Raw genomic sequence first — 23,529 nt, 5'->3', positions numbered from 1 at the left:
TTCAGGGAATTCTTTCACACTCACACACACACAGGGAGCAGTTTGATGTCATCCCAGACATAGTTCGTCGTGTAGTGTGGGGGGTCCACAGGTGGTTCATAGGAACACTGTAGCATAATCCACTTTTTCCAGGTCTTGAAAGTCTTTTCAAGTTCAGAGAAACCATCAATCACATTGAACCAGTACACAGCGGCCTCCCTCTCTGGGGCAAGTAAGAGTTCATTCTTGGTGGAGAGTTGGGCAAGACTGAGTTCATGCTTGTACAGCTCATCATAATTGCTGCAATTGTAGGTGTCACCATTTGGGAACTGGACCAAAGTTCCAGAGGGCGTGAAAGCCAAAGATGTTCCAGTGAGTGATAAAACGACATGTTATACTCAAAAGGACTACAAGAACTGCAAGTACTACAAGTAGGTTAACTGCATCATCCAAAGCCTGACTTGAGATGGCTCTTCTAAGTTTATTAGCTGCTTCCCAAGCAGTCAGACAACGTGTTTCTTCATTGCAAACATGCTGTAGAAAAGCATAGCATAGTTTCTTGGACAACATGGCACCACCATCATGTGGGAAAAAACGCCAAACTCTAAAATGATTTATTCCACTTGGCAAATTTAGCTCTGGCTTTCTTCTTATCTTTAGTTGCAGTTTGTTTATCAATGCAACCCCAAGCATCGGCCAGAACAGTGCCAAAAGTGAAGAAGAATTGAAAAAAAAGAAGAATTGAAAACAATATTAATGATAACAAGAAATAATAGATAATAAAAAATATTGAAAAATAGAAATTACAATAATGGATAAAGGTAAGAGAAAACGTAATAAGTCAAAAAAAATAGAAACAAATAAGAACACCAAAATAAGAACCTGAACAATCAAAATACATCTTTAATTATTATTATTTTCTTTCATAAACAGTTTAGAGAATAGAATTCGAGAGGAAGAAAAAATGTGTGTGCGTTAAAGAAGATGACAACAGGAGGGTCAGTGAGGAAAATGGGGAAGTAAAACCACTCCCACCAACCAGGAAACTTTCTTCCACAGGTCAGTTGAACTTCCGGTGGCTGACCAGACCACAATGTCTGCCAAGAAGCACGTGTTCTTATCAGCAAGAGATAGTGTTCACAGACACATGAACTCTCAGTTGATTCACAGTTGGTCAGAGAAAACAATCTCACACAAATGTTATTTTTTAACAATTACATTTATTTAGAATACCACAAATGAATGCCAACTTTACAAGTACCGCAGCAAGAAAAATTCTCCAAAGATCAAAATATACAGACCCAAACAATTTAACAAAAAGACCGACAACACAACGACAACAGTATTTTACTTAAACACACCTTCAAGGATTGAGCCCAATCTTGGACACGACACTCTAAAGAGAGAAGTCCACCTGACGTCTCACAAATCAAATTTTCAACATGAAGGGTGAAGAGACCAAATAAAAACAACAGGCAGAGAGACACACGATGCTACGTGGACCGAGACTCTACTAGCCTGTCGTGACTAAAGTGTCGAAGACAATAATGAGGAGAGCTCCCTCAATCGCTCAATATGCTTCAAACACCCTGTGGACGATAGAACACCCCTCAACTATTCCACCTATTTCAACACCAGTCTTATGCCGAACTAACTCTAACAGTTAAATCCATGGTCAGCTGTTGTATTTAGTGTAGACAACATTATTCTCATTGGTGATTACACCAATGAGAACTTATCCATCACTGTGATGTAGACAAAAATGAAGTAGCCCTGACTACACTGCCAAATAACTCTGGAGCCCCTCAACACAGAAAAACCATGAAATCTAACTGACCTACACACTCTAGCTGGCAGAGCCTCCAGACCAGGATATCTTTTCTATGGGAGAGACCCCTCAAATCCCAAATATTCTCAATTTTATGATAGCTACTTGACTTATCGAAAAGTACATATTAGTTAAGAATCTGGAAATATCTCAGATGCCCTGTAGGGGGAGCCCCTTTGCTTCCACCCCTACTGTGAATTCCAGGAGTTACCCGTCGTGTAACCCCGTCTCCTCTGCCAATCAATACAACCAAAATTCTAATCAATTGTTCTTTCCTCAAAGTAAAACTTCAATCAGGGAGACGATAATGTTGTCTACATTAAATAACAGCTGACCATGGACTACCCCAAAAACGAGCATCATCTTAACAAAGCACTATTGAAAAATATAATCTAAATTTGTGACAGAACCAGAGACTTACATTATTTGCCCAAGCAACCAAAGCTAAAAAATATATATGTAAGCTTTCCTTACCAAAAAATACAAACTAAAAAAATGAAAAGATGAAAAATCTACAGCATTTAAACCATTTGACCTGACCTGAAGAATAGCTGAGCACATTAATTCTAAAGAGAGGCAATGCTTATTTACTATGAACTAAATATGAAAGATTATCAGTTAATCAAGTGATTATTTGAAATATGTGTTAAATGTAGATGATCGATAACAGTAAAGTTGTCATATCCTTATACTCTCTAGGAGTGACATCATCACATGAAACTACTTTCAATGTTTAACTGAAAGTCTCTGCAATGAAAAATGTTGGTTGTTTGTGCTGCACTCTTGTGAGCCATAGAGACGTCATTCATGTGATTTATTGATTATATTCCTGCATCTCTGTGAGGACTCACGTGTGGTTTCAGCTTCAATGCATTTTATTATTGATTATGACAAGAATGTCTACAGGTGACTGAGACCTCTTGAAGTCTTTTTCATAAACACGATTCCACACGCATGCACGCACATAATCAAACACATACAGAAGACACACTTTTTAAATTATTCTAAGTACATAAAACACACATCAGTATCATTAGATGATCGACAGGTAGCTCGGGGACCTTGCGTGGTGCCCTGAGCAAAGCTTAGGGTGTAGATAAATCACTGGTTCAACCACTTATACATCTCTGTCATGTATTATAGTTGAATAAAAAGAGCTAAGAATGGCTGCTTTAGCTTTTCTAATGCCAGTGATGAATTCTTATAAACAAAAATTATATTTGCTTTGTGTCAAAATAACCTGTGTAGGAATATCTTTACAAACCTTCTGTCTAGTTTAGTTGGATAAAACTAGCATCTCAGTATCACAAACCAATTTTAAGCAGCTAACTGTAGCAACTAGCATAGCCAAGTTGTAGCTCAACGTCATTGCAAAATAGGTTTTATGGACCTGCATTAAGAACTGTATTGGCCGGTTTGAAAACGGTTCAAATTGCTCCTGCTCTCTATGGTATTGTTCTAGTCTTGGGGTAGGGGTCTCTGGGCTTGGTCCGGGGTTCTCCCCTCAAGGGTTAACCAACATTAGGCTACTAAAGTGCTAATGCCAATGTATAACCCATGTAAGTTATGTTTTATTGGCTCCAAAAAAATATTGGTCTTGTCTGGTTGTTAGCTGAGGTGGTCTTAGTATAAAAAAGTAACCTAATGGAAAAAGCTCCCAGACAAAATCTCAATGATTTTATAAAACTAAATGTCTTAAATATAAAAAAAACACTTAATATAAACAATAACTTATTTCTAGTCCTTAGTAAGTAAGTCATTTTTATTTGTAAAGCACCTTTTGCAGACCAGGCTCACAAAGCGCTTAAAAAACAAGACAATAGATTACTTTAAGACAAAAATACTTACAAATTTAAAAAACTTTAAAAGCTCAAGGCAACATAGTGACAAACATTGCAGCCCCAAGAAAATTAGGAAAAAGCCTGCACGAACAAATAGGTCTTAAGATGTTTCTTGAAGGAGTCAGGAGACTCCATCAAACGCAGAGTGAGCAGAAGATCATTCTAAAACTTAGGAGTAACAGCCTGGAAGGATTTCTCTTGGAGCCAATGCTGAGATCTTTGTATCAGGGAAATGCGAGTTCTTCTACTAGAGCAGGTCAGAATTCTCTCTGCAGAGTTTTGTATAAACTTAAGGCCAGACACCTGCTTCTTGTTTAGACACGAAAATAAACTGCTAGTGTCTCCTCGTTTGGACTATTCTGGGGCATCAGTTTTGACTGATATTCCTCAGTTGATGGAAACCGTTTAGTGCCATATTCACATCATTTTTTACCTGATGGTACCTACTGAGCTCTAAACGACATGACACTACACTATGAAGCTTCATCAGCCCATCACTATTCTCAACACCTTCAGTGTTAGCATCATGTACCAGATGAATATTTGTTCATCATGGGTTATTCATCATTCCCTACCCCGTGGGTTGCACACTTACTCTTTGAGTGCTTTATGTGTGATAAAAATTAAATAAAATGCTTTTTTTTAAATTAAAAACAGATCCCATAATAGACAGATTTCCCTTTTTTACAATATACCAAAACTTCTTGATAACTATGTCATAGGCTTCTGTAATAACTTCGAAGAACTTGGACAAACAAAAACAAGTTGACTCTCTCCTGTCCGACATTAAAAAAAAATCAAAAATGAAACTTTTGACACAGACCATTTCGATTCGATTTATTCTGACTATATTTAAATAATTTCCGTTTGATTTATTTAAGATATTTTTATTGATTATTTATGATTAGATTTGTTACTGTCATTGATTTGTTTATTATTTTTATTTTACAAAATTAGATCATTTCTGTCAATTTGACTATTTCTACTTGATGAATATATATCATTGTAGATCTGTTTGTTTTAATTGTTTGGTGGTGAGAGTTGTTCCTTCTCTTGAATTCAATTTCAGCGATGTTTTCTGAGGTCGATGGGCATTTCTGGTCTTACGCCTTCTCAAACAGGTTCTGAGCCAAGCATCACAGTAGGTGACCCAGATTCATTGTTGTTACTGACAAGTCAGTGAGAAGTTTTTTTCACGTTAGAAATGGACAGGAACCATGCATGATGAAGAGTATCAGTGGGAGTGCGATAACAATGTCAGTGAGTTACAGAAGATCAAAAGTGCAAAGTTTGAGGAAGAGGATGAAGGTTTTCAGAGGAAGCAGAAGAACCAGTCTCTTAGTCCAAAAACATACAGAGGTTGATTGGGAACTTTGAAAATTGTGATATGAGTGTGTATGGGAATGAATGTGAGGCAAGCGAGGGTTCTACTTCATTTGTTGCTCGCCCTCTAACCGATTCGCCATTGGTTTACCCCCGAGGCACCGCCTCGTCTCTGAAAAGCGTAATGAACTCGCCACCCAGCTGGGTGTAGTCCACTTCCTATAAAGGCGGGAAATATCCGCCGCCCTTCCTCCTTTTCAACTTGGCGGGAAAGCTCCTGACAGATCGATCCGTATTGAAATGAGCAGACGTAAGTGTAATAATGAGCATCGAAGTGGACAAAAGTGTGTGCCTGACGTGCAGTACCCCCTGGGGAGGGGGACACACATGTTCTCTGCTTTCTCTGTCTAGGCACCTATCATGTGATCGCTGATTTTGGGACCTGCCGTGCGCTTCCTGTGGAGATCCAACAGAGAAGGGAGGCGTACAAGGCTTGTCGACGTACGCCACATCCTCCAGTGAAATCATCAGGCGATTATGAGACGGATCTGAGCACCATGTTCCTGTCGCCTTTACGCTTTCGTTTTCTTATCATTCTGAAACCAGACAAGGGTGCGGAGCTACCACCCCTGCTTGTCGATCATCTGGAGACGTGCGTGGTGGTCGGACCTCATGAGAGACAAGTAGGTGAGGACCACCAGAGCCGGATTATATGTACAAGTGGGGGTTCTAGTGAATCCAGCTCGCGTACATGCTCTGTTGGTTCAAGAGATGGAGATGCGGCCCGTGTGATGCCCTTTCGTCATCGGCCCATCCTGGGACAGTCCTGGAGGCGGGGCGGAGGACAACCAATCGGCCTCGCCTGGTTTTACTTCACTCCAGATGGCAGAGGGACTCCGCATGGCGTCTCAAAGTTTTGCTCTTGCAAGGGACGAGCTGAGCGGGACTTTGGAACCGGACCCGTCTACATGCAGGCTTTATGTCTCCAAGAGGGGGATTTTCTCCCGATGGTGTGCAGACAAGTCCCTGGACCCCAGCTCCTGTTTGGTCTCTGCTGTCCTGTCTTTCCTGCAACATTTGCTGGATAACTGACGGACTGTGGCGACACTGAGAGTGTTCGCACCAGCCATAGCAACTAGGCATGTCGGGTTCGAGGGTGCTTTGGCTCGTGCCCACCCTCTGGTTCTTATGGGGTGCCTGCAGGCTTCAACCTCCTGCAAGGCCTTCCAGCCCTTAGCGAGATCTCCATTTGGTGTAGGACTCCCTCTCGACCTTCTAGCTTCTTGACCAAGTCCCACTGGATATCTTGCCTTTCAATGTCTCGCTCCTTCCGGCACTGACGACCCAGAGACAGCGAGTGAGATTGGTGACAGTGGGGGCTTTGGCCTATTACTTGCGGCGGGTGGCTGTGTTTAGGCACTTCATCTGCCACGGTAGCCGCGGCTGGGTGAGGCGATCTCACCCTAGAGGTTTTCCCATTGGGTGAGATCGGCTATTATTCAACCCTTCCAAGCAGCGGGTGGATCTGCTCCAAGCGGACTAAGGGCACATTCCAGAGTGGTGGCACTTTTGCGGGGTGTTGCAGCAGAGGACATCCGTTATAATGTCAACCTTTGCTAGAGCCTATCTCCTCAACGTGACGCCGGGATCAGTAGCCCCCTGCCCCCCTGCGTACATGCTCTGTCGGTTCAAGAGATGGAGATTATTCGGCTTGGAGTCGCCTGGTTTTACTTCACTCCGTGGCGGAGCAGGAGAAATTATCCTTTCTAAGAAACAAGGTCTCTACTCTGCTGCAGAAGGAGGTGGTAGAGCCGGTTCCAGCTGCAGAGATGATGACCGGGCTTTTCTCCCGGTACTTCCTTGTGCCAAAGAAGACCCGGGGTCGGAGGCCCATACTGGAATTCATCTATTTGAACGAATTCATAGCTGCCCATTTCGGATATTGACCAGAAAGACCACCAGATGGCACCCTCAGTGAAATTGATGCTAGGATTAATTGAATAGTAGATCAGAGCAAAAGATTATGAAGAATCTAGTGGCCTTTTAAATCTGAAACACTGTATCATTTAACAACTGATGCAGTACCATGCAACAATACACAATACCATACAACGGACGTACACAAGCTTCTCCCTTGCTCGCAAAAGTAAAATTATGTAAAATTGATGGTCCTCTTTGTTGAGCAAAAAATGTCCCACAAGCAAAACAACTGAAGTCACGACTTTCACGACAATCATTTAAAAAAAATTTGCATACAGATATGACTCATAGTCAGTGTATTTGTGTGTCACAGAAACAGCGCAGATACCTTTTTTTTTATTATCATTTTTCTTTCTGTGTGGAACTAAGATTATGAAATTGTGTCAAGACACAATAGTACAGGGTAAAGACAGGATACATGAAATGAAATGTTAATGATGTTATTTTATTGATCCTGACCTCATATCTCTCTCAGTGAAAGCTGCAACAGAAACATTTGCACATGGAATGATTCCTGCACCTCTGTGTCTCAGCTGGTTGTAGTGAGAACAATCAAATATAGGACAGTGTGAGTCAGACGACATATGGCGCGTCCTGCTCTGCTTATCAGCTCTCTGAGGCCGACAGCTAAAAATGTTGGGGCTTCTATTTACAACTGGGAGGATTTGGGCTTCCAAATGTGATGTGATGATGTGAAGGAACTCTTGCCACTGAGGGTTGTGCCACTTTCTGGCCCCATTTTTATGAGGTCATCTGTGTCTGTGCTTCGACGATGACGAGGAGATAAGTGCTGATCTTCAGTGAAAGTGGAGCAGAGAAATGGACTCGGAGATCATCGGCTACTGTTAACATGTCTGAGTGGAACAGTGTAGATTTGTAGAATCTCTCACTGTCAACACCACAGATGGTGGTGTGACAATTTTCGGAGATTAACCAGCTGGTGTGAAGGCAAACATTTTAATTGACATGTTCTTCTGAGATGGGGAGACAAAAACAGTTGATTAAAGAGGATAAGTGTGGATTCTGTGGCTCCTGGAGGAGAAAGCTATCACATTATATGTATTTACATGTGTGTGCATGAAAAGGGTGATACAGACTGAGGTTTCATTGACACGTGTGTCCTGGTGTTGACTGGTTTATAAATCAGGAGCCAAAAAAACAAATACAACACATATGATTGATTTGTCTATTTTAGTAAGGCATGAATCCCTACTAATATCCTACTTTTTCTAGAGAACATTTCGCATAATGTATTCCCGCCATCCCATACCAAACAAAAGACACTCAATTTGACACACATTCCATAAAGAAATATCAGCCATATATCCGCGCTCATGCTCCCATCCTCAAATTCCCCCAAAACGAAACAAACAGCTGGCAGCAATACTTGAACAGGAAAAATAGAATATGATTGTAATATAAATTATTATAATGTAAATGGGAAAAAAAAAGTATAACAGAGATAAAAATAAATGAATAAGTGTACATCTAAAAGCATAATCGTCAAAACAGTATCAATCACAATCAATTCCTTAAATCCCAACTAATGGTAGGTAATTTGACACAGTTTTTCAGTCACCTGATTGAAGTAGTAATGAGCCCTATTCGCACGGGATAAGTATTACCTTGGGACCTCTGTATTTTGTAAATTACCCTCCCTCCTCTGCGTTATTTTAAGTGCATTCACATGGGATTAGCGGTCTGTAAAATTGTCATTTTTACTGACATTACCAAGTGATACAGATGTAACAAGGGGCGCAATTACTGAAAGAGGAAGTTAGTTTATCCAAGCATTCTTCGTTTAGAGAAGATAAAGTGGCCAACCGTTTATTTTCTTTCGTTTCTCTTGTACAGATGCTCAAAAAATTGCCCTAACATAATTCTTACAGAAGAGACACAATCTGTTACAGTGGTGTAACCGAGTGTATTGGTGTGGGAAACAACGAGGCTAGAACCTTAGTTTGTATCCGTGCAGCGCACAGGTCTTTTTTAACTTTCGTTATGTGAAGCACACCCCCAACAACAACGAACTCGATCTACTTCCTTTTCAAATTCTTCAAAATAAAACAGCAGAAGTAAATATTAACACAATGGCGAGTGCCTAGAAGTCCATTACAGTGGCATATCTGCCGCATTCAGAATTACAAACACAGGCATTCGGATTCACATGGGACTAGTATTATCATCCGACGTCTGTGTTTGGTGAATAACAGTAGGTCATTTGCGGCGTAAATATTAAATTACAGATCACAGACATGGCGCATTCGCACGGGATTAAAACTCAGACATTCTCCGCAATTATTTCAAATTACCAGAGGTCCCCAGGTAATACTTATCCTGAGCGAATCGGACAATGGTCTGATGAAGCTACATGAAGCAGTGTCATTATGTTCAGAGTCCACTAGATGGCGGTCCCTGCACTATTTGACTTTGTTATGACCAACTGCTCTAACAAAACATCACATCAAGTGATGGCGCCACCTACTGACCTCTCAACTAATGACACTGCTTCATGAAGCACAGATGGGTGTGATAAACATAAAAAAACTGTCAAAGTAAAATTAAATAAATGTCATGAAATTATTTATTTTTTTATGTGTTGTGTGTTCGCGATGCTCTTCTGCATACCTTGGGTGGAGTGGTTATTTGAGTTACTGTACCTTTTCTATCAGCTCGAACCATTCTGGCCATTCTGACCTCTGGCATCGAAAAGACATTTTCGCCCACAGAACTGCCACTCACTGGATATTTTCTATTTTTCAGACCATTCTCTGTAAACACTAGAGATGGTTGTATGTGAAAATCGCAGTAGATCCGCAGTTACTGAAATACTCGGACCAGCCTGTATGGCACCAACAACCATGCCATGTTCAAAGTCACTTCAATCACCTTTCTTCCCTATTCTGATGCTCACTTTGATCTGCAGCAGATAATTTTGACCATGTCTAGATGCCTAAATGCCTCGTGTTGCTGACATGTGATTGGCTGATTAGAAAATTGCCTTAACAAGCATTTCGACAAGTAGCCGGTATATTGCAATAGCTTAATGTTTGCTAGTGTGAGTTTGTGCCCTTTGTTTGCCAATCAACCTCGGGGGTATCTTGCTGAAGATTAAATATCCTATTTTGTCTTTTACTTTTAGAATCATCTGAACTATTTTCTGTAAGGATTTAGTATATTTGACTAAATGTCCCTTTATTGTAAATATTAAAAAAAAAAATAGTACCACTGAATGTTTACCACTGACTGTAACCCTATAATAACCTCTTTAATGAGGTAGGTAGAATAAGGATAGTCCAACTCTGGGTTTTCCCAGAGAAATTTAAGTATTAACTGTTTCATACGTCAATCCAACCATCCATCCATCCATCCATCCATTCATCCAACTATTTATTCTTCCAATCAAGGAAAGTGGAAGAGCTGCCCATTGGCCCTGTTTTCCTCTAATTTTGTTATCAATGTTTCATAGTTAATCGTGCAAAAATCTCTTTGCTGATATCTCATCAAATATTGACGATGAGATATAACAGTTCTTATACAAGGTTATGAACTCACTATTTTCAAATTGTCTGGAAAGGGTAATTTGCTTGAGCTTCCTCAATCTTACCATGGCGTCGCAGATCAAGTTTCAAGGTTAAACTCCTGAAAACAGCATTCTTCAAATGTTCCGTTGAGGTAGACCAACGTCTGTCCAACGTACTTTGACAAGTAGAGATTGAGATCAGCAATTTTTTTTAGGATTTAATCACTGTTGCTGTTCTAAAAACATAATGAAGATTTTGCATTGTTGATTTTATAACCAGAAAAAGGACAAAAATCATGAATTAAGTCCAACAAGGAAGGTATTGATTTTTGTTGTTTTGATAAAAACAGAATGTCGTCAGCGAAATAATGCAATCTGATGTTTTACTTTTACTGTCATACTGCAATTAATTAAAGAATACCATCTAACTGCCAAAAGTTCCATTGCTAACACAGAAAGTATTAGAGATAAAGGTGAGGCTTCTCGGGTACTACAAAATAGTTTAAACAGTAGTGATGTTGAATTATTTGTTATAAGTTGGGCGGTTGACCCAGCAAAAAGAACTTTAGATCTTTGGAACTTTAGTTCCAAATCTCCTAAGCACTTCAAACAAGTATGGACAATCAAATCTGTCGAACGCCTTCTCAGCATCCAACGACAGAATGGTGTTATATGCCGAACCCTCACCTTGATGAATCATTTTAAGGACTCTCCTCACATTATGAAAACCTTGTTGGTTTCTCATCAAGCCATTTTGCTATTATTGCAGGTGGGATTTAATCAAATCTTTGAGCAGGGGCCTTTGGAATTAGCATCAGAGCTCAGTAGGGAAATGGGTCTATAAGAAAGAAATATATTCTGTGGGTGATTTGCACAGTTTTAATGTAAGTAATTAAGTAATTTAGTAAGTAATAGTCACTAAAGCGCTTTTCTACACCAGGGTCACACAAAGTGCTTCAACAATCAAAAACAATACACAGTTAGGTGAGGATAATAAGGGCATTCTGTAATGAAAGTGGGAGAGACCCTTTTTCAAAAGGCTATTCCATTAGTGGCATAACAAGTTTTTCTTCGTCGGGGCCTGGGGTCTTACCTCCTTTAATATTTGAATAGCAATCATGAAGTCCCTTATTTCCAAGATCCTAAATCTGATTTTGTTTCCTAATTCAAGGTATTTCAAGTTTGTTTTATAATACATTTTGTGACATTGAATATACATATATAAAGTTTTCACAATCCTCACATTTATTTGAATTCCTATTAATAGAATAAAACATTAAACGTTTAACTGTAGATTTAGATAATTTAGAAATGATATGTATGCATTATTTAAGAAAACAATTTAGAATGTTTTTTTGTAAAATGGTAACATTTTGTTTGCCAAAAATATATACTTTTTAAATGTTCATGTTTATGACAAGTTTATTACAAGATCAAAATCGTATAAAACACATTCATCACGAGATTCAAGTCTTACAAAATTCCTTATTCTTTGAGCGTATATTACATTTTAAGAGAACCACATACATTCTTATTTAACAGCCGCCAGTGGCATAAGGCTGTGAAACTTAAGACAGAAAACAATTGTTAAAATAAATGTAACAAAAATAGTTACATAAAGCAAGAAAAATTGGAATAAACTAAATAAAAATAGCCAAAATAAACAATCAACAATGGAAATTATCCACATTTTTTGGAAAGTTTTTATTATTTTGTTATTTTCTTGTGCTCTTTTTGTTAGCCTTTTGATAAATATAGTTGAATATTGTTTATACTTTCGGTATTCCTGCCCTGAGTCCTGAGACAAATAAATATAAAAGAGATTTCAAAAATAATCAAAATAAATTAAATAAAAATGGAAATAAACGAATCAAAACAAATCAAACATAAATTGTGAAAATAAATGACTATTAAAATTAAATCGAATACGCTTGAGGTCTTAAAAATACGATTAAAAATCTTGTTTATTAACCTTATATGTGTGCCTTTCAAAGAACGCCAGCAGATGTCCGCATTTGCTTTAAATTGCTGCATGTGACGGTCTCTTGGTCATTTTGAAATTATTATTTACTATCAAATTCTTTATGTCACTGAGGTTTGTTGCCCGGGGAGCCAACATTCCTGAAGGGACGAAAATGTCCCTCGGGAAAAAAAATCAAATAAAATTCGGGATCGCAAATGAAAGGTTCCAAACCTTCTTCGACGCGTGATTTTAACCCAGAGGAAAAATGTCATTTTGACGAGGGAAACGAGTCAATCTGATATCTTAATTATATTCAGATAAACCTTATATCTTGATGACTTCTGGTTGAACTGAACCTCCATGAAACCAGCAACTTTGAAGTGTGCTTGTTCTCGAGGTGTTGTCCTTGAAACGAACTCATCCATTAGCCCAAGAAAATGTTGTTTTTTTTAATCACTTACCTCTCGACAAACAAAAGTGTGACCTTTAACGTTGAGTCAATGTATAACACATGTGAGAATATTAGTCAATATTGAAACATCTACCGAGTTCATTTGAGGAACTCTTCAGGATGTTCTGCTCACTCACGCACCTCTATGATATAAAGTGAGCCAGTGAGGAGCGGAAATCCACGCCTCGTCTTCAGTGACGCTCGGAACTTTTTAACGGTCGTGAGAGATGGCGTGGAAAAGTGCGTGTCTCGCGCTGCTGCTGCTGCTCCTGCCGGGGCGAGGATCCAGCCTGGAGCTGACTCTGCTGCACACCAACGACAACCACGCGCGCATCGAGGAGACCAACGAGGACTCCGGCAAGTGTCATGCGGACAAGGGCCCCTGCTTCGCCGGTGTGGCCCGGAGGTTCACCAAAGTGTCCGAGATCCGCGGCAGGGAGAAGAACGTCCTGCTGCTGGACGCGGGAGACCAGTTCCAGGGCACCGTCTGGTTCAACTACTACCTGGGAGCAGAGGCGGCTCACTTCATGAACAAGATCGGCTATGACGCGATGGTAAATATTTACTATTCTGCTGCTCGATCACGAGAGCAAACTTAACTCTAAAGCCTTAACTCAGATTTAAGGATCCAAATATATCACCATCCCAGAGCACATGTTCAGTCAGATAGTTAAATCTATTCAGTGTTTGGACTGTGGGTCTGCGAAAGACAACATAAACACACAGAAAGTTAAAATAATATTTTTTTATTGGAAATTCTAAATCAGTCTCAAAAAGTAGATAGATCTATAAAGGAGATAGTTTCATAATAAACAAGTTTCTATAAAAAAGTGCAAAAAATAAAAGGCAAAGGATACAAAGATTAACATATAATACATCTTTGTGCTTGATGGAGTCTACTGACTCCTTTAAGAAACATCTTAAGACGTTTCTATTTGTTCAGGCTTTTCCTTGATTTTCTGGAACTCCTGTTGTGTTATCAGTGTTATCTTGATCTTTAAAATATATACTTTATTGACTATTGTTTTGATTGTTAAAGCACTTTGTGACCCTGGTCTGGAAAAGCGCTATATAAATAAAAATTACTTACTTACTTACTTACTTACATCATCTTTTTACTCCACTCCTGCCCCCAAACCCAGAATGAAACAATCTAAAAAGCACAAGGAATAAGGTAAGGTAAGGTAAGGTAAAGGGCTTTGGGGGAGTTTATATTTTCACATTAGAATGTATAACTTGTAAAACTCAAAATGTTTAAAGAGAAAACCACAAACTTTTAAAAACACACTATTAACCATAACAGATCAAACAGGAAGTGGGTGATGACTGGACATTTTCCTTTTAAAATATACTGAACTGAAATTAACAGAACTCTCGCTGCTCTGACTTACACCAACTCTTGTGTTTATCGCTGTGTTGTCTTGACCTTTTAAGTATTTATTTTAGTGGGTATTCTTTTTTTTGATTGTTTAAGCGCTTTGTGGCCTTGGTCTTGAAAAGCGCTCTATAGATACTAATTACTCACTTTCTTACTTGACAGGCTTTTGGCAATCACGAGTTTGATAACAGAGTCGAGGGTCTGATCGAGCCCTTCCTGAAGAACCTCAGGTGCCCTGTAGTGAATGCCAATATCAAGCCCGACAAGACGTTGGCTTCCAAATTTGGTGTGCTTTATCAACCCTACAAGATCTTCTCTGTGGGCGGAGAGAGCGTGGCGGTCGTGGGGTACACCACCATGGAGACCCCCTTCTTATCCAAACCAGGTAATTCCCAGCTAAAGGAAAAGATTCTCATGGGTGAGCATTTAATGGGACACATGTTTTCCTGTGTGGTTGTAGGACCACACCTGCAGTTCCAGGACGAAGTGGAGGCTCTGCAGGTTCAGGTGGACAAGCTGAAGACGCTAGGCTACAACAAGATCATCGCTCTGGGACACGCTGGCTTCGACGTGGATAAAACCATCGCCAAGAAAGTGAAAGGAGTTGACGTCGTTATCGGAGGACACACAAACACATTCCTGTTCACTGGTATTCACAATTCTGCCTCTGGTGGCCATTAAAGTACACATAAAGAAGACGGGGGGTAGGGGAGTGGAAAAAGTAAATTATTCCTTAGAAGTGTTCCCAGTGTTAGAATAGTTCCAGAACAAATATGATTCAATTACTATATATTTTATACAGTTTTATATGTGTGCTCAAACTAGTGATGTAAGGTAAGGTAAGGTAAAACTTTATTGTGCTGATGAAGCTTCATGAAGCAGTGTCATGTTGTTCAGAGATCAGCTGGTGGCGCCATCAGTTTAAAAATGGTGTGATGTTTTATTAGAAACGTTGTTTAAAACAAAGGAAAATAGTGTAGAGACCACCATCTAGTGGACACTGAAAATAATGTCACTGCTTCATGAAGCTTCATCAGACCATCACAAGCTCAAACCCTTCCGCCGACAGGAACACCCCCCTCCACTGAAATCCCTGCTGGCCCATATCCCTTCATGGTGAAATCCGACGATGGAAGAAACGTGCCTGTGGTCCAGGCTTATGCTTTCGGAAAATACCTTGGTTACCTGAAGGTCACGTTTGACGACGCTGGGAATGTTATCAAAGCAGAGGGGAACCCCATCCTCATGGACAGCAGCGTCCCTCAAGGTAAGACAACTATAAGTACCTCGGTGTGTGGCTGGACAGTAAACTGGTCCTGCAACACAGACCATGTGCATAAGAAGGTTCCGAGTAAACTGTACTTTCTGAGGAGGCTCCGATCATTTAACATCTGCAAGAAGCTCCTCTGCATGTTGTACCAGTCTGTGGTGGCCAGTGTCCTGTTTTATGATGTGGTGTGTTGGGGTGGAAATGTGTCCAAGATGACTGTCAACAGGTTGGACAGGTTGATCAGAAGGGCTGGTTCTGTGGTTGGCATGTAGCTGGACTCACTGGTGACAGTTGCAGAGAGGAGATCATTTGACAAACTAGACTCAGGGACTCATTCATTCCTCGTGCTATTAGGCTGTTTAATTCTGAGTTTGGGGGAAGGAGTGGAGCGAAAAGATTATTCTATTCCATGTTAATATTTGTATACTTTGTTATTTTTCTTTGATCTATGTTCTTTATCTTTATATTGTGTCATCTTGCACATTCTTTTTATTGCAATTTGTTCTTGTTCTTGTTTTATGAATCTATCGCCTAATGTTGCTGTGTGCTGGGGGAAAAAAATTACCGTAGGAGACCTCCAGAGGGATCAATAAAGTTTATCTATCCGTCTAAACTGTTCCACAGCAGAGGTCAAAGTTCATGTCACATTCATTAGCAAGTTGATAAAGACAATATATGTTTCTGACATAAAATATCCAACACTGTTATTATGCTCAATGGAAGTCACTGTGTGACGACACAAGGTTGTTTAGGTTAATTTAGGATTTAAATTTCAAGTAAGTTTAAATAATACGACTTGAGTATTTTTTATTTTATTATAGGGGCAGGAGCAGAGTGAAAGGATGATGTATTCCATTCTATGTTAATGATTTTCTTATATGTAAACCCGATCCCAAAATATAGCTTCAAAAGACACTCAATGTAGCTCTATTTTAATGCAAATTGAATCTCGTAATTGAGTGTTTTATACGAATTTAATCACCTAATAAAATAAAATAAAAATGACTTTTTTAATTTATTAAAAAGAAATGTCCTTAATGGTGTCAAAATTCAAGACACTTTAAAGTTTAAATAACATTATATAAAAGAACAGTTACCAGAGAATCACAATAAGTGTGAGTGGCAAAAAAAAAGCGTTTTAACAGGCAGAAACCTCAAGCAGAACCAGACTCAGAGTGGCTTGCCTCCTGCTGTATCTTATAGATTTTATTGTATTTATTTTTTAGAATGTCCATCCATAATAACACTTTTTAATATTCTTACTCATTACATGTGATCCTTGAAAAATATTTTTTCTTATCCATCATCTTAACTTGTCCTACTCTTGAATTGTCATTGTTTGTCGAACGTTGTCATGAACGGCTCGTCCAGGCTTCTCATGCTTGAATGTCCTCATCGTGAATGATGGTGGTAAAAGGTTTTCTAAATTCCAATGTTTAACATGAGAAAATAAAATGTTACAAGATGACAGATGTTTAATCTCAATGTGTGTCTGAGTTTGTTTGAATCTCAAGTTGTGCTGTTAATCAATCTCATGTCCAAAACCTTCTGCTCAGACCCAGAGGTCCTTGCCGAAGTGAAGAAATGGAAGGTGGATCTGGCTCACTACTCTTCAAAGTACGTCGGACAGACATTGGTCTACCTCAACGGAACGTTTGAAGAATGCCGTTTTCGGGAGTGTAACCTCGGAAACTTGATCTGCGACGCCATGGTAAGATTGAGGAAGCTCAAGCAAGTGACCCTTTCCAGACAATTTGAAAATATTGAGTTCAAAACATAACTGTTATATCTCATCGTCAATACTTGATATGATCTTTACAGGTTTTTTAATCCTGTTGAATTGACTTTTACCTTTAATCTTTGCTTTTCGTGTATAACTTTTTTTTTATTAACTAGTGTTTGTGTGTTGGTCTTCTTGTGTTGGAATTGTTGTTTTTAAATGCTTTTCTCAACATTTCAGTTGCGATTAATTAGATACATTTCTTACTTTGTGACATCAGGTTCGTCATAACATCAAGCATTCAAACGACCGTGAGTGGAACCACGTGGGCTCCTGCATGATCAACAGTGGAAGCATACGTACAGCGATTGACGAGCGCTACAACAACGGTAGACATAGTTTGAATAACATCCATGTTACACTTTCGGTCCTTTAACTTTTCCATGTATTTATTATACAATGCTTTTTTTTTTACCATATAATGATCGTCATCGCTGTACTCTTGTTTGCTCTACACTTAAACCTGCGTAAAGCATCATTACCCGCATCAGGGAACAGTCTTTTCAAGCTAAGTAGTATAGTGTGTTGCCCAATTTGCCTCAGACTCCGGGTTAATACCACCTATGTCAGAGTAGATAGATAGATACACTTTATTGATCAGGAAACTGTTTGTTGTTGAGTATATCAGTGTTCATGTGCATGGTACGTGTTCTAATGTGAGTAGATATCCTAGCTTCATTCTTTCCTTCATTTACACAAAACTTGGGACTGACTGATCTTAATTTGTTAAAGTAGTGATGGCAACCGCAATAATAAAGAAAATGCAAAAGATTACACCAAGTAACCCTGACAAACACCCACCTGTGAAGTAAAAATCATTTCGAGTGACTATATTTTGAAGGTCATCAAAAGACTGATTAAAGACTGCATAGTAGTCATCAGAGAAAAGAGGATATTTTGAAGAAACTAAATTATAACTTTAGTTATTTCACTCTTTTTTTTTGTGCTAAGCACACCATACAGTTAACTCAAAAAACACTGTAGATGAATGTTCATGTTGATATAGTGACCTATAAATATGTCGTTGTGAAAGATTGGGGACAGAGATCATGAATGCCACTAATAGGCGTAACATTGGAATTTATTTGGTGAAGGAGGAAAAACAAAGAGATGATGAATATAAATTGAGCCTCAGACAATCAAGAGACAATATATATATATATATATTTATATATATATATATATATCAGAACTCTGTCCTGTTAGGCAAATATACATTTTGTTTAGAGCCATCCATTTCTGGAAACCAGTGAGGTCATTCCTCTAGACCCAGACAACAAAAGGGTACCTCAAAAACATTTGTTTTCTCGCCTTCGGGTCATCTTGACCAGATACTGAAAAATGGTTAAAATATTGTTTCTGTTTTGAGGAACTAGAGAAGGAACTATTAAACACCAACACATTATGATGAACTATTCCAGTTGAAGTATTGGTTGAATAGTTAAAATGTTTATGACATATTATCTTCATCATTTGTTAACAGTCATGGTTGCAACCCCTCACAGGTAACATCACGATGGAGGAGATCCTCACCGTCCTGCCATTCGGAGAAACCATCGACCTGGTGAAAATAAAAGGATCCACGTTGAAGAGTGCTTTTGAACATTCCATTCACAGATACGGAAGCATGTCTGGAGAATTTCTTCAAGTGTCAGGTTTGTTTATCTCCAGTATCTTAGGGTATTGTTCATAGATAAGGGAGATTGATAGTAGTCTTCAATTGGTTGCCATCATTTAAATATTCAGCAGAAAATGCTTTAAAACGGTTTAGAACAAACTTGTCCTCCTCAAACAGCTTTTTAAAAAACCACCAACTTCCCCTTGAGTTGAGCTGTGCCTCTTTTTTTAGGTATTCGAGTGGTGTACGACACCTCCCTGCCAGCAAACAAACGTGTGGTGTCCCTCTCCATATTGTGCACCGAGTGTCGTGTGCCAAGGTACGTGGCAGTGGACGAGGAGCAGACGTACACACTGGTCATGAATTCCTACATGGTGAGCGGGGGGGATGGCTATGGAATGATTAAGGAAGAGATGCTGAAGCACAACACGGGTAAGTTGAGCAAGTTTGTTGATTTGATTAGTAAAATGTCCTTACCCAGGGGAATAGAAACAAGTGCTGAATGTTTTCTTCCTGATTCAACGTGAGAAAAGACAGAATCTGAGTCATACGTTACAAAAAGTATTGGAACTGTCTGAGCAAACATATGCACAGTATGTGTGTGGATGAGAACAATGAAATCAACCCACTTCCTATCTACAGTACAAGCCCACCTCTTGCTTTTCTCGCTCTAATGTTTTGCTTCTTTGAGGTTTTTCTAGTTCAAAAGTTTAAAGTTTGGCTAAATAATTGTACAGCAAGAAGACAAAACCTCTTACCTCAACAAATTATATAAGGAGTGGTTCATCAGGAGACCAGACCTGACTTTGTGCAAACATGTCTGGGAATATATATATATATAAAAAAAAGCTCACTTCATGACTTTGGTGAACAAGCTACATTTTTAGTGATTTAAATAAATTGCATGTAGACGGTCAAACAAGTTAACTGAACTCACATGTCTTGCAGGTGACATGGATATCACGGTTGTGTCGGACTACATCTCTGAAATGGAGCAGATCTTCCCTATGGTGGAAGGGCGGATCTTGTTCAAGAACTCGGCCGTGGCCTCATCATTAGGCTTGGGCTTGCTGCTACCAAGTTTGTGTTTATTGTCCAATTGAACCTCATCACAGCATGTAGTAGAACATTTGAACCAAAAAAAGGTTCATTTTATGGCCAGTATGTGCTTCATCATGTCTGAATGTGACATTCATGTGACAACATTAACACAAACAATAAAAGACTTAAAATTAGAGTTTTAAAGTTGCTGTATTTCTTTGATTTGCTTTAAAGCAAGACCTTTTTAGATCCTGATAAGGGAGAAATGCTGCACTAAGATTTGATCTTTGGTCGGTTCCGTCAGATGGGTCACAGAGTTGGGGAAGGTTACAAAATGTCTGATTCATTGAAGGTTCCAAAGAGTACAGTAGCCTCCTTCATTCAGAAATAGAAGTTGTTCAAAACTGCCGTGTTCTTCCTAAATCTGTCCGCACCTCCAAACTGAGCCATAGAGGGAGAAGGGCCTTGTTCAGGGAGGTTACCAAGAACCCAAGGAGCACTCTGACAGAGCTCTAGCATCTTTGTGAGGAACTGAGAGAACCATGAAGAAGGACAACTATCTGTGCAGCACTCAACAAATCAGGCCATTATGGTAGAGATGATCAGAAAGTAGCCTCTCTTCAGTAAAAAAAAACAAATGAAAGTCTGCTTAGAGTTTGTCATAATGCTCCTAAAAGACTCTCAATCATGACGAAAATTCTCTGGTCTGATAAAACTAAAATAGAACGTCAAGTGTGGAGACAATCTGGGAGCGCTTATCACCTGGCTATCATCCTTATGCTGAAGCATTGTAGTGGCAGCCTAACATACTAGATGAAAACCTTCTCGAGAGTTCTCATGACCTCCGACTTGACAAGTCGCCTTTCAACAGGACAACGACCGCAAATGCACAGCAAAAATAACAACAGAAATGGCTCAAGAAAAAGTGTGTGAAAGTCGTCGAGTGGCCCAGTCAGAGTCCTGACTTGAACTCTATTGAGAATCTCTCGAAGGATGTTAAAATCACGTGCAGCGACGCCCCCCGTTCCAGAGATCTGGAGACGATCTGCGGAGATTACTGTGAAAAATATCCCAAAACTAAGTGAGCCACGCTTGTGAAATCATTCCCAAACAGGCTTAAGGCTGTAATTGCTGCCAAAGGTTCCTCAACCAAGTACAACAAGAGTGTAAATACTTATGTAAATGTGTTTTTCATAAAGCCTTGTTTATTTTTAAGTCATAATATGGGGGGAACTTATTTCACTATATAGTTATGAGGTACTGTGTGTAGATTGATGACAAACAAAGGCATTTTAAAACATTGTCAAATGAGTCGAAATGTGGTAAAAGTGAAGGTGTGTGAATACTTTTCCGTATTGATATAAACTTTGAGCTATGACAGAAATGGAATACAACCAATCAAAGTTGTAGACAAAAGACAGGACATTCTCCATAAAGTATGAGCATAGCGGCATTTACACTTTATTTTACAAAGTTCACAAGTTAACGTAAGGTTGAAGTGCAGACGTGCGGATGTGCAGACAGACCTCACACACACGGTTTGGAAATTTCAGTTTAAATCCACGGTGCTATTGTCAAGGTCTCCTTCTGGACCTGTTTGAAGATGGAAAAATGTGAGCCTGAATATTTGTTACACCAAAAAAATCTTCAGAATAAAAAAAATTAATTTAAAAGCCTCGTTAAAGGTTAGTTCACCCAGAATTCAAACTTTACTTGATTTATATTCACCCTCATGTCGACTAAGAGTTAATATTATTTTCAGAGTAATCTGTTACTTTTTAGGGTTATAGGCAAAAATGTATGTTAATTATAATGTGGCAACTGGAGCTCAGGTTCATCTTCGTCCAATAAGACACCTTAAAACATCCAAATACTTCCATGATTCTCGTCTGTAATGTCCATCTTGCATTGAAGAGTCGAAATTAGGAATCTTTCCGGAAAGTCTGTATATTTTAAGTTTGTTTGTAGCAGAAGTTATCAGTCACTCAGCTGCTGCCCGACGTCTTTCCTCATTCAAAGACATTGCAAGTGTCAGTGTGCATGCGCAAGATTTAGCCTGATGATTTAGCCTTTTTTAATTTTTCATGAACAATTACTTCAATGCAAGTACCATTGATGTATTTGGATGTTTTTTTGGAGTCTTTTTGGAGGAAGATGAAGACAACTGAGCATCAGTCGCTACAATAAAATAGACATACATTTTTGTCTATAACTCATTAGAAAATGAGGAAAACTTTAAAAAATGGGTGAACTAGCCCTTTTCTTTCTTTCTACAATCAGATGACGATTACACAGAAATGAATAACTTAATGTGCAGAGAAAAAACAAAACAAAGACACAATGATTAAACCAAAGAAAAAAATTAAGTGAAGAAACAAAGACGAGCACTGTGTATATAATCAAAGAAAATTAGCAAAGAAAATGATTTTCTTCAAAGACGTGACTCCAAACAACAAAGAAAACAGAACATAGTTTAGAGAAATAAGAAATTGGCGGGACAAGCAAAACATAACAAATAGAATCACAAAAACACAAAGACAGACGCAGGTAAACAAGAGACGATCTATCGACAAGTGAATTAAGATGATACAAACAGACTGGTTACACAGACAGTGTGGCACAAGACAAACTTGCTTGATGACAACAAAGCCAATCGACAAACACAAGAAAGCACATACAAGACAGAAGAGATGCTTGAGGGATTTTTAAGACGCAAACAATTTAATATATTTAATATGCATGGCTTCAAGCTTATTATTCCTCAATTTAATCAATATAATACAAAGTTTTAATCAAACTGGTTTTACCTTGTTCAGCTCTGGGAAAAGTTCTTGAATAGCCAAGTCCAGGAGTACATACGTCAGCTGCAGAAGGAAGAGGAAACATCTTAAATTTAACCATCTATTAATGTGGAATATACATTTCTCCTCTGATTGTTTCTTTAAGTAACATTTCTTGCAATTTTGTTGAAAGTGTGAGGAGTAGTCGTAGGACAGAAACACTGTGCTGGTACTTTAGATCTCATGAAAACAGCTGAGAAGAATCTTCAAATGTGGACATTGAAGCTGCTACCTGTTTGTTGAGAACTGGCTGTTGCAGACCATCAAAAAGAAGACGAACACCTTCCTGCTTGGCCTCTTCACCGATGCATTTTCCCAGAAGCTCTACAAATAAAATGATTTAAGCCTATAACGCACAAATATTTCTAGACCACCTGTGATGACTCTTTGATGACAGTTACCAGGAATATAATTCCTCATTTCCTCAAACGTCTCCTTTGCTCTCTTCTGCTTGTCATGGTCGGAGCGTGGAGGACTGCTCTCACAGAAGACAGCATCTCAAACGAAAATAAATATTTTAGTTACTGGTGCTCAGGAAATATGCTGTTTCTAAACATCAAGAAGCAACCTCTCACTGGCAAATGTGATTCAGCCACACAACGTTACGCAACTCTTGAGGCAATGCTGTGGCTCTGAGCTCATATGACCGTCATCATGGTTTTCACCAGGAACGCCCAAACACAGCAGACTCTCCTATGAGTCAAGAGTTATGCT

The 23,529-nt window shown here is 39.0% G+C and overlaps 2 protein-coding genes across 4 annotated transcripts in view; one reads left to right on the top strand and one right to left on the bottom strand.

Annotated features, from left to right (window-relative positions):
• The first annotated feature begins 13,073 nt into the window (after positions 1-13,073).
• nt5e (5'-nucleotidase, ecto (CD73)) lies at positions 13,074-21,571 on the top strand. The gene is made up of 9 exons (XM_087780146.1): positions 13,074-13,442; positions 14,429-14,651; positions 14,727-14,915; positions 15,336-15,533; positions 17,093-17,247; positions 17,537-17,645; positions 18,822-18,971; positions 19,166-19,366; positions 19,883-21,571. Exons 1-9 carry the CDS (start codon positions 13,116-13,118, stop codon positions 20,035-20,037), a joined length of 1,707 nt encoding a protein of 568 aa, XP_087636272.1. The 5' UTR covers positions 13,074-13,115; the 3' UTR covers positions 20,038-21,571.
• Positions 21,408-23,529, bottom strand: part of snx14 (sorting nexin 14) — a 21,256-nt gene continuing 19,134 nt past the window's right edge. For all 3 annotated transcript variants that reach the window (XM_087780144.1, XM_087780143.1, XM_087780145.1), the window contains 4 exons: positions 23,217-23,312; positions 23,048-23,139; positions 22,783-22,839; positions 21,408-21,568 (listed from right to left, as the gene is read on the bottom strand). In XM_087780144.1, the coding sequence (XP_087636270.1) occupies positions 21,530-21,568; positions 22,783-22,839; positions 23,048-23,139; positions 23,217-23,312 (284 nt within the window). In that variant the 3' untranslated portion in view covers positions 21,408-21,529. The remainder of the gene's footprint in view (positions 21,569-22,782; positions 22,840-23,047; positions 23,140-23,216; positions 23,313-23,529) is intronic.

Source organism: Callionymus lyra, chromosome 18, assembly GCF_982586985.1.
Source record: "Callionymus lyra chromosome 18, fCalLyr1.hap1.1, whole genome shotgun sequence".
Taxonomy (NCBI): Eukaryota; Metazoa; Chordata; class Actinopteri; order Syngnathiformes; family Callionymidae; genus Callionymus; species Callionymus lyra.
The sequence above is the reverse complement of the archived record's forward strand: the minus strand, read 5'-3'. Positions and strand labels throughout refer to the sequence as shown.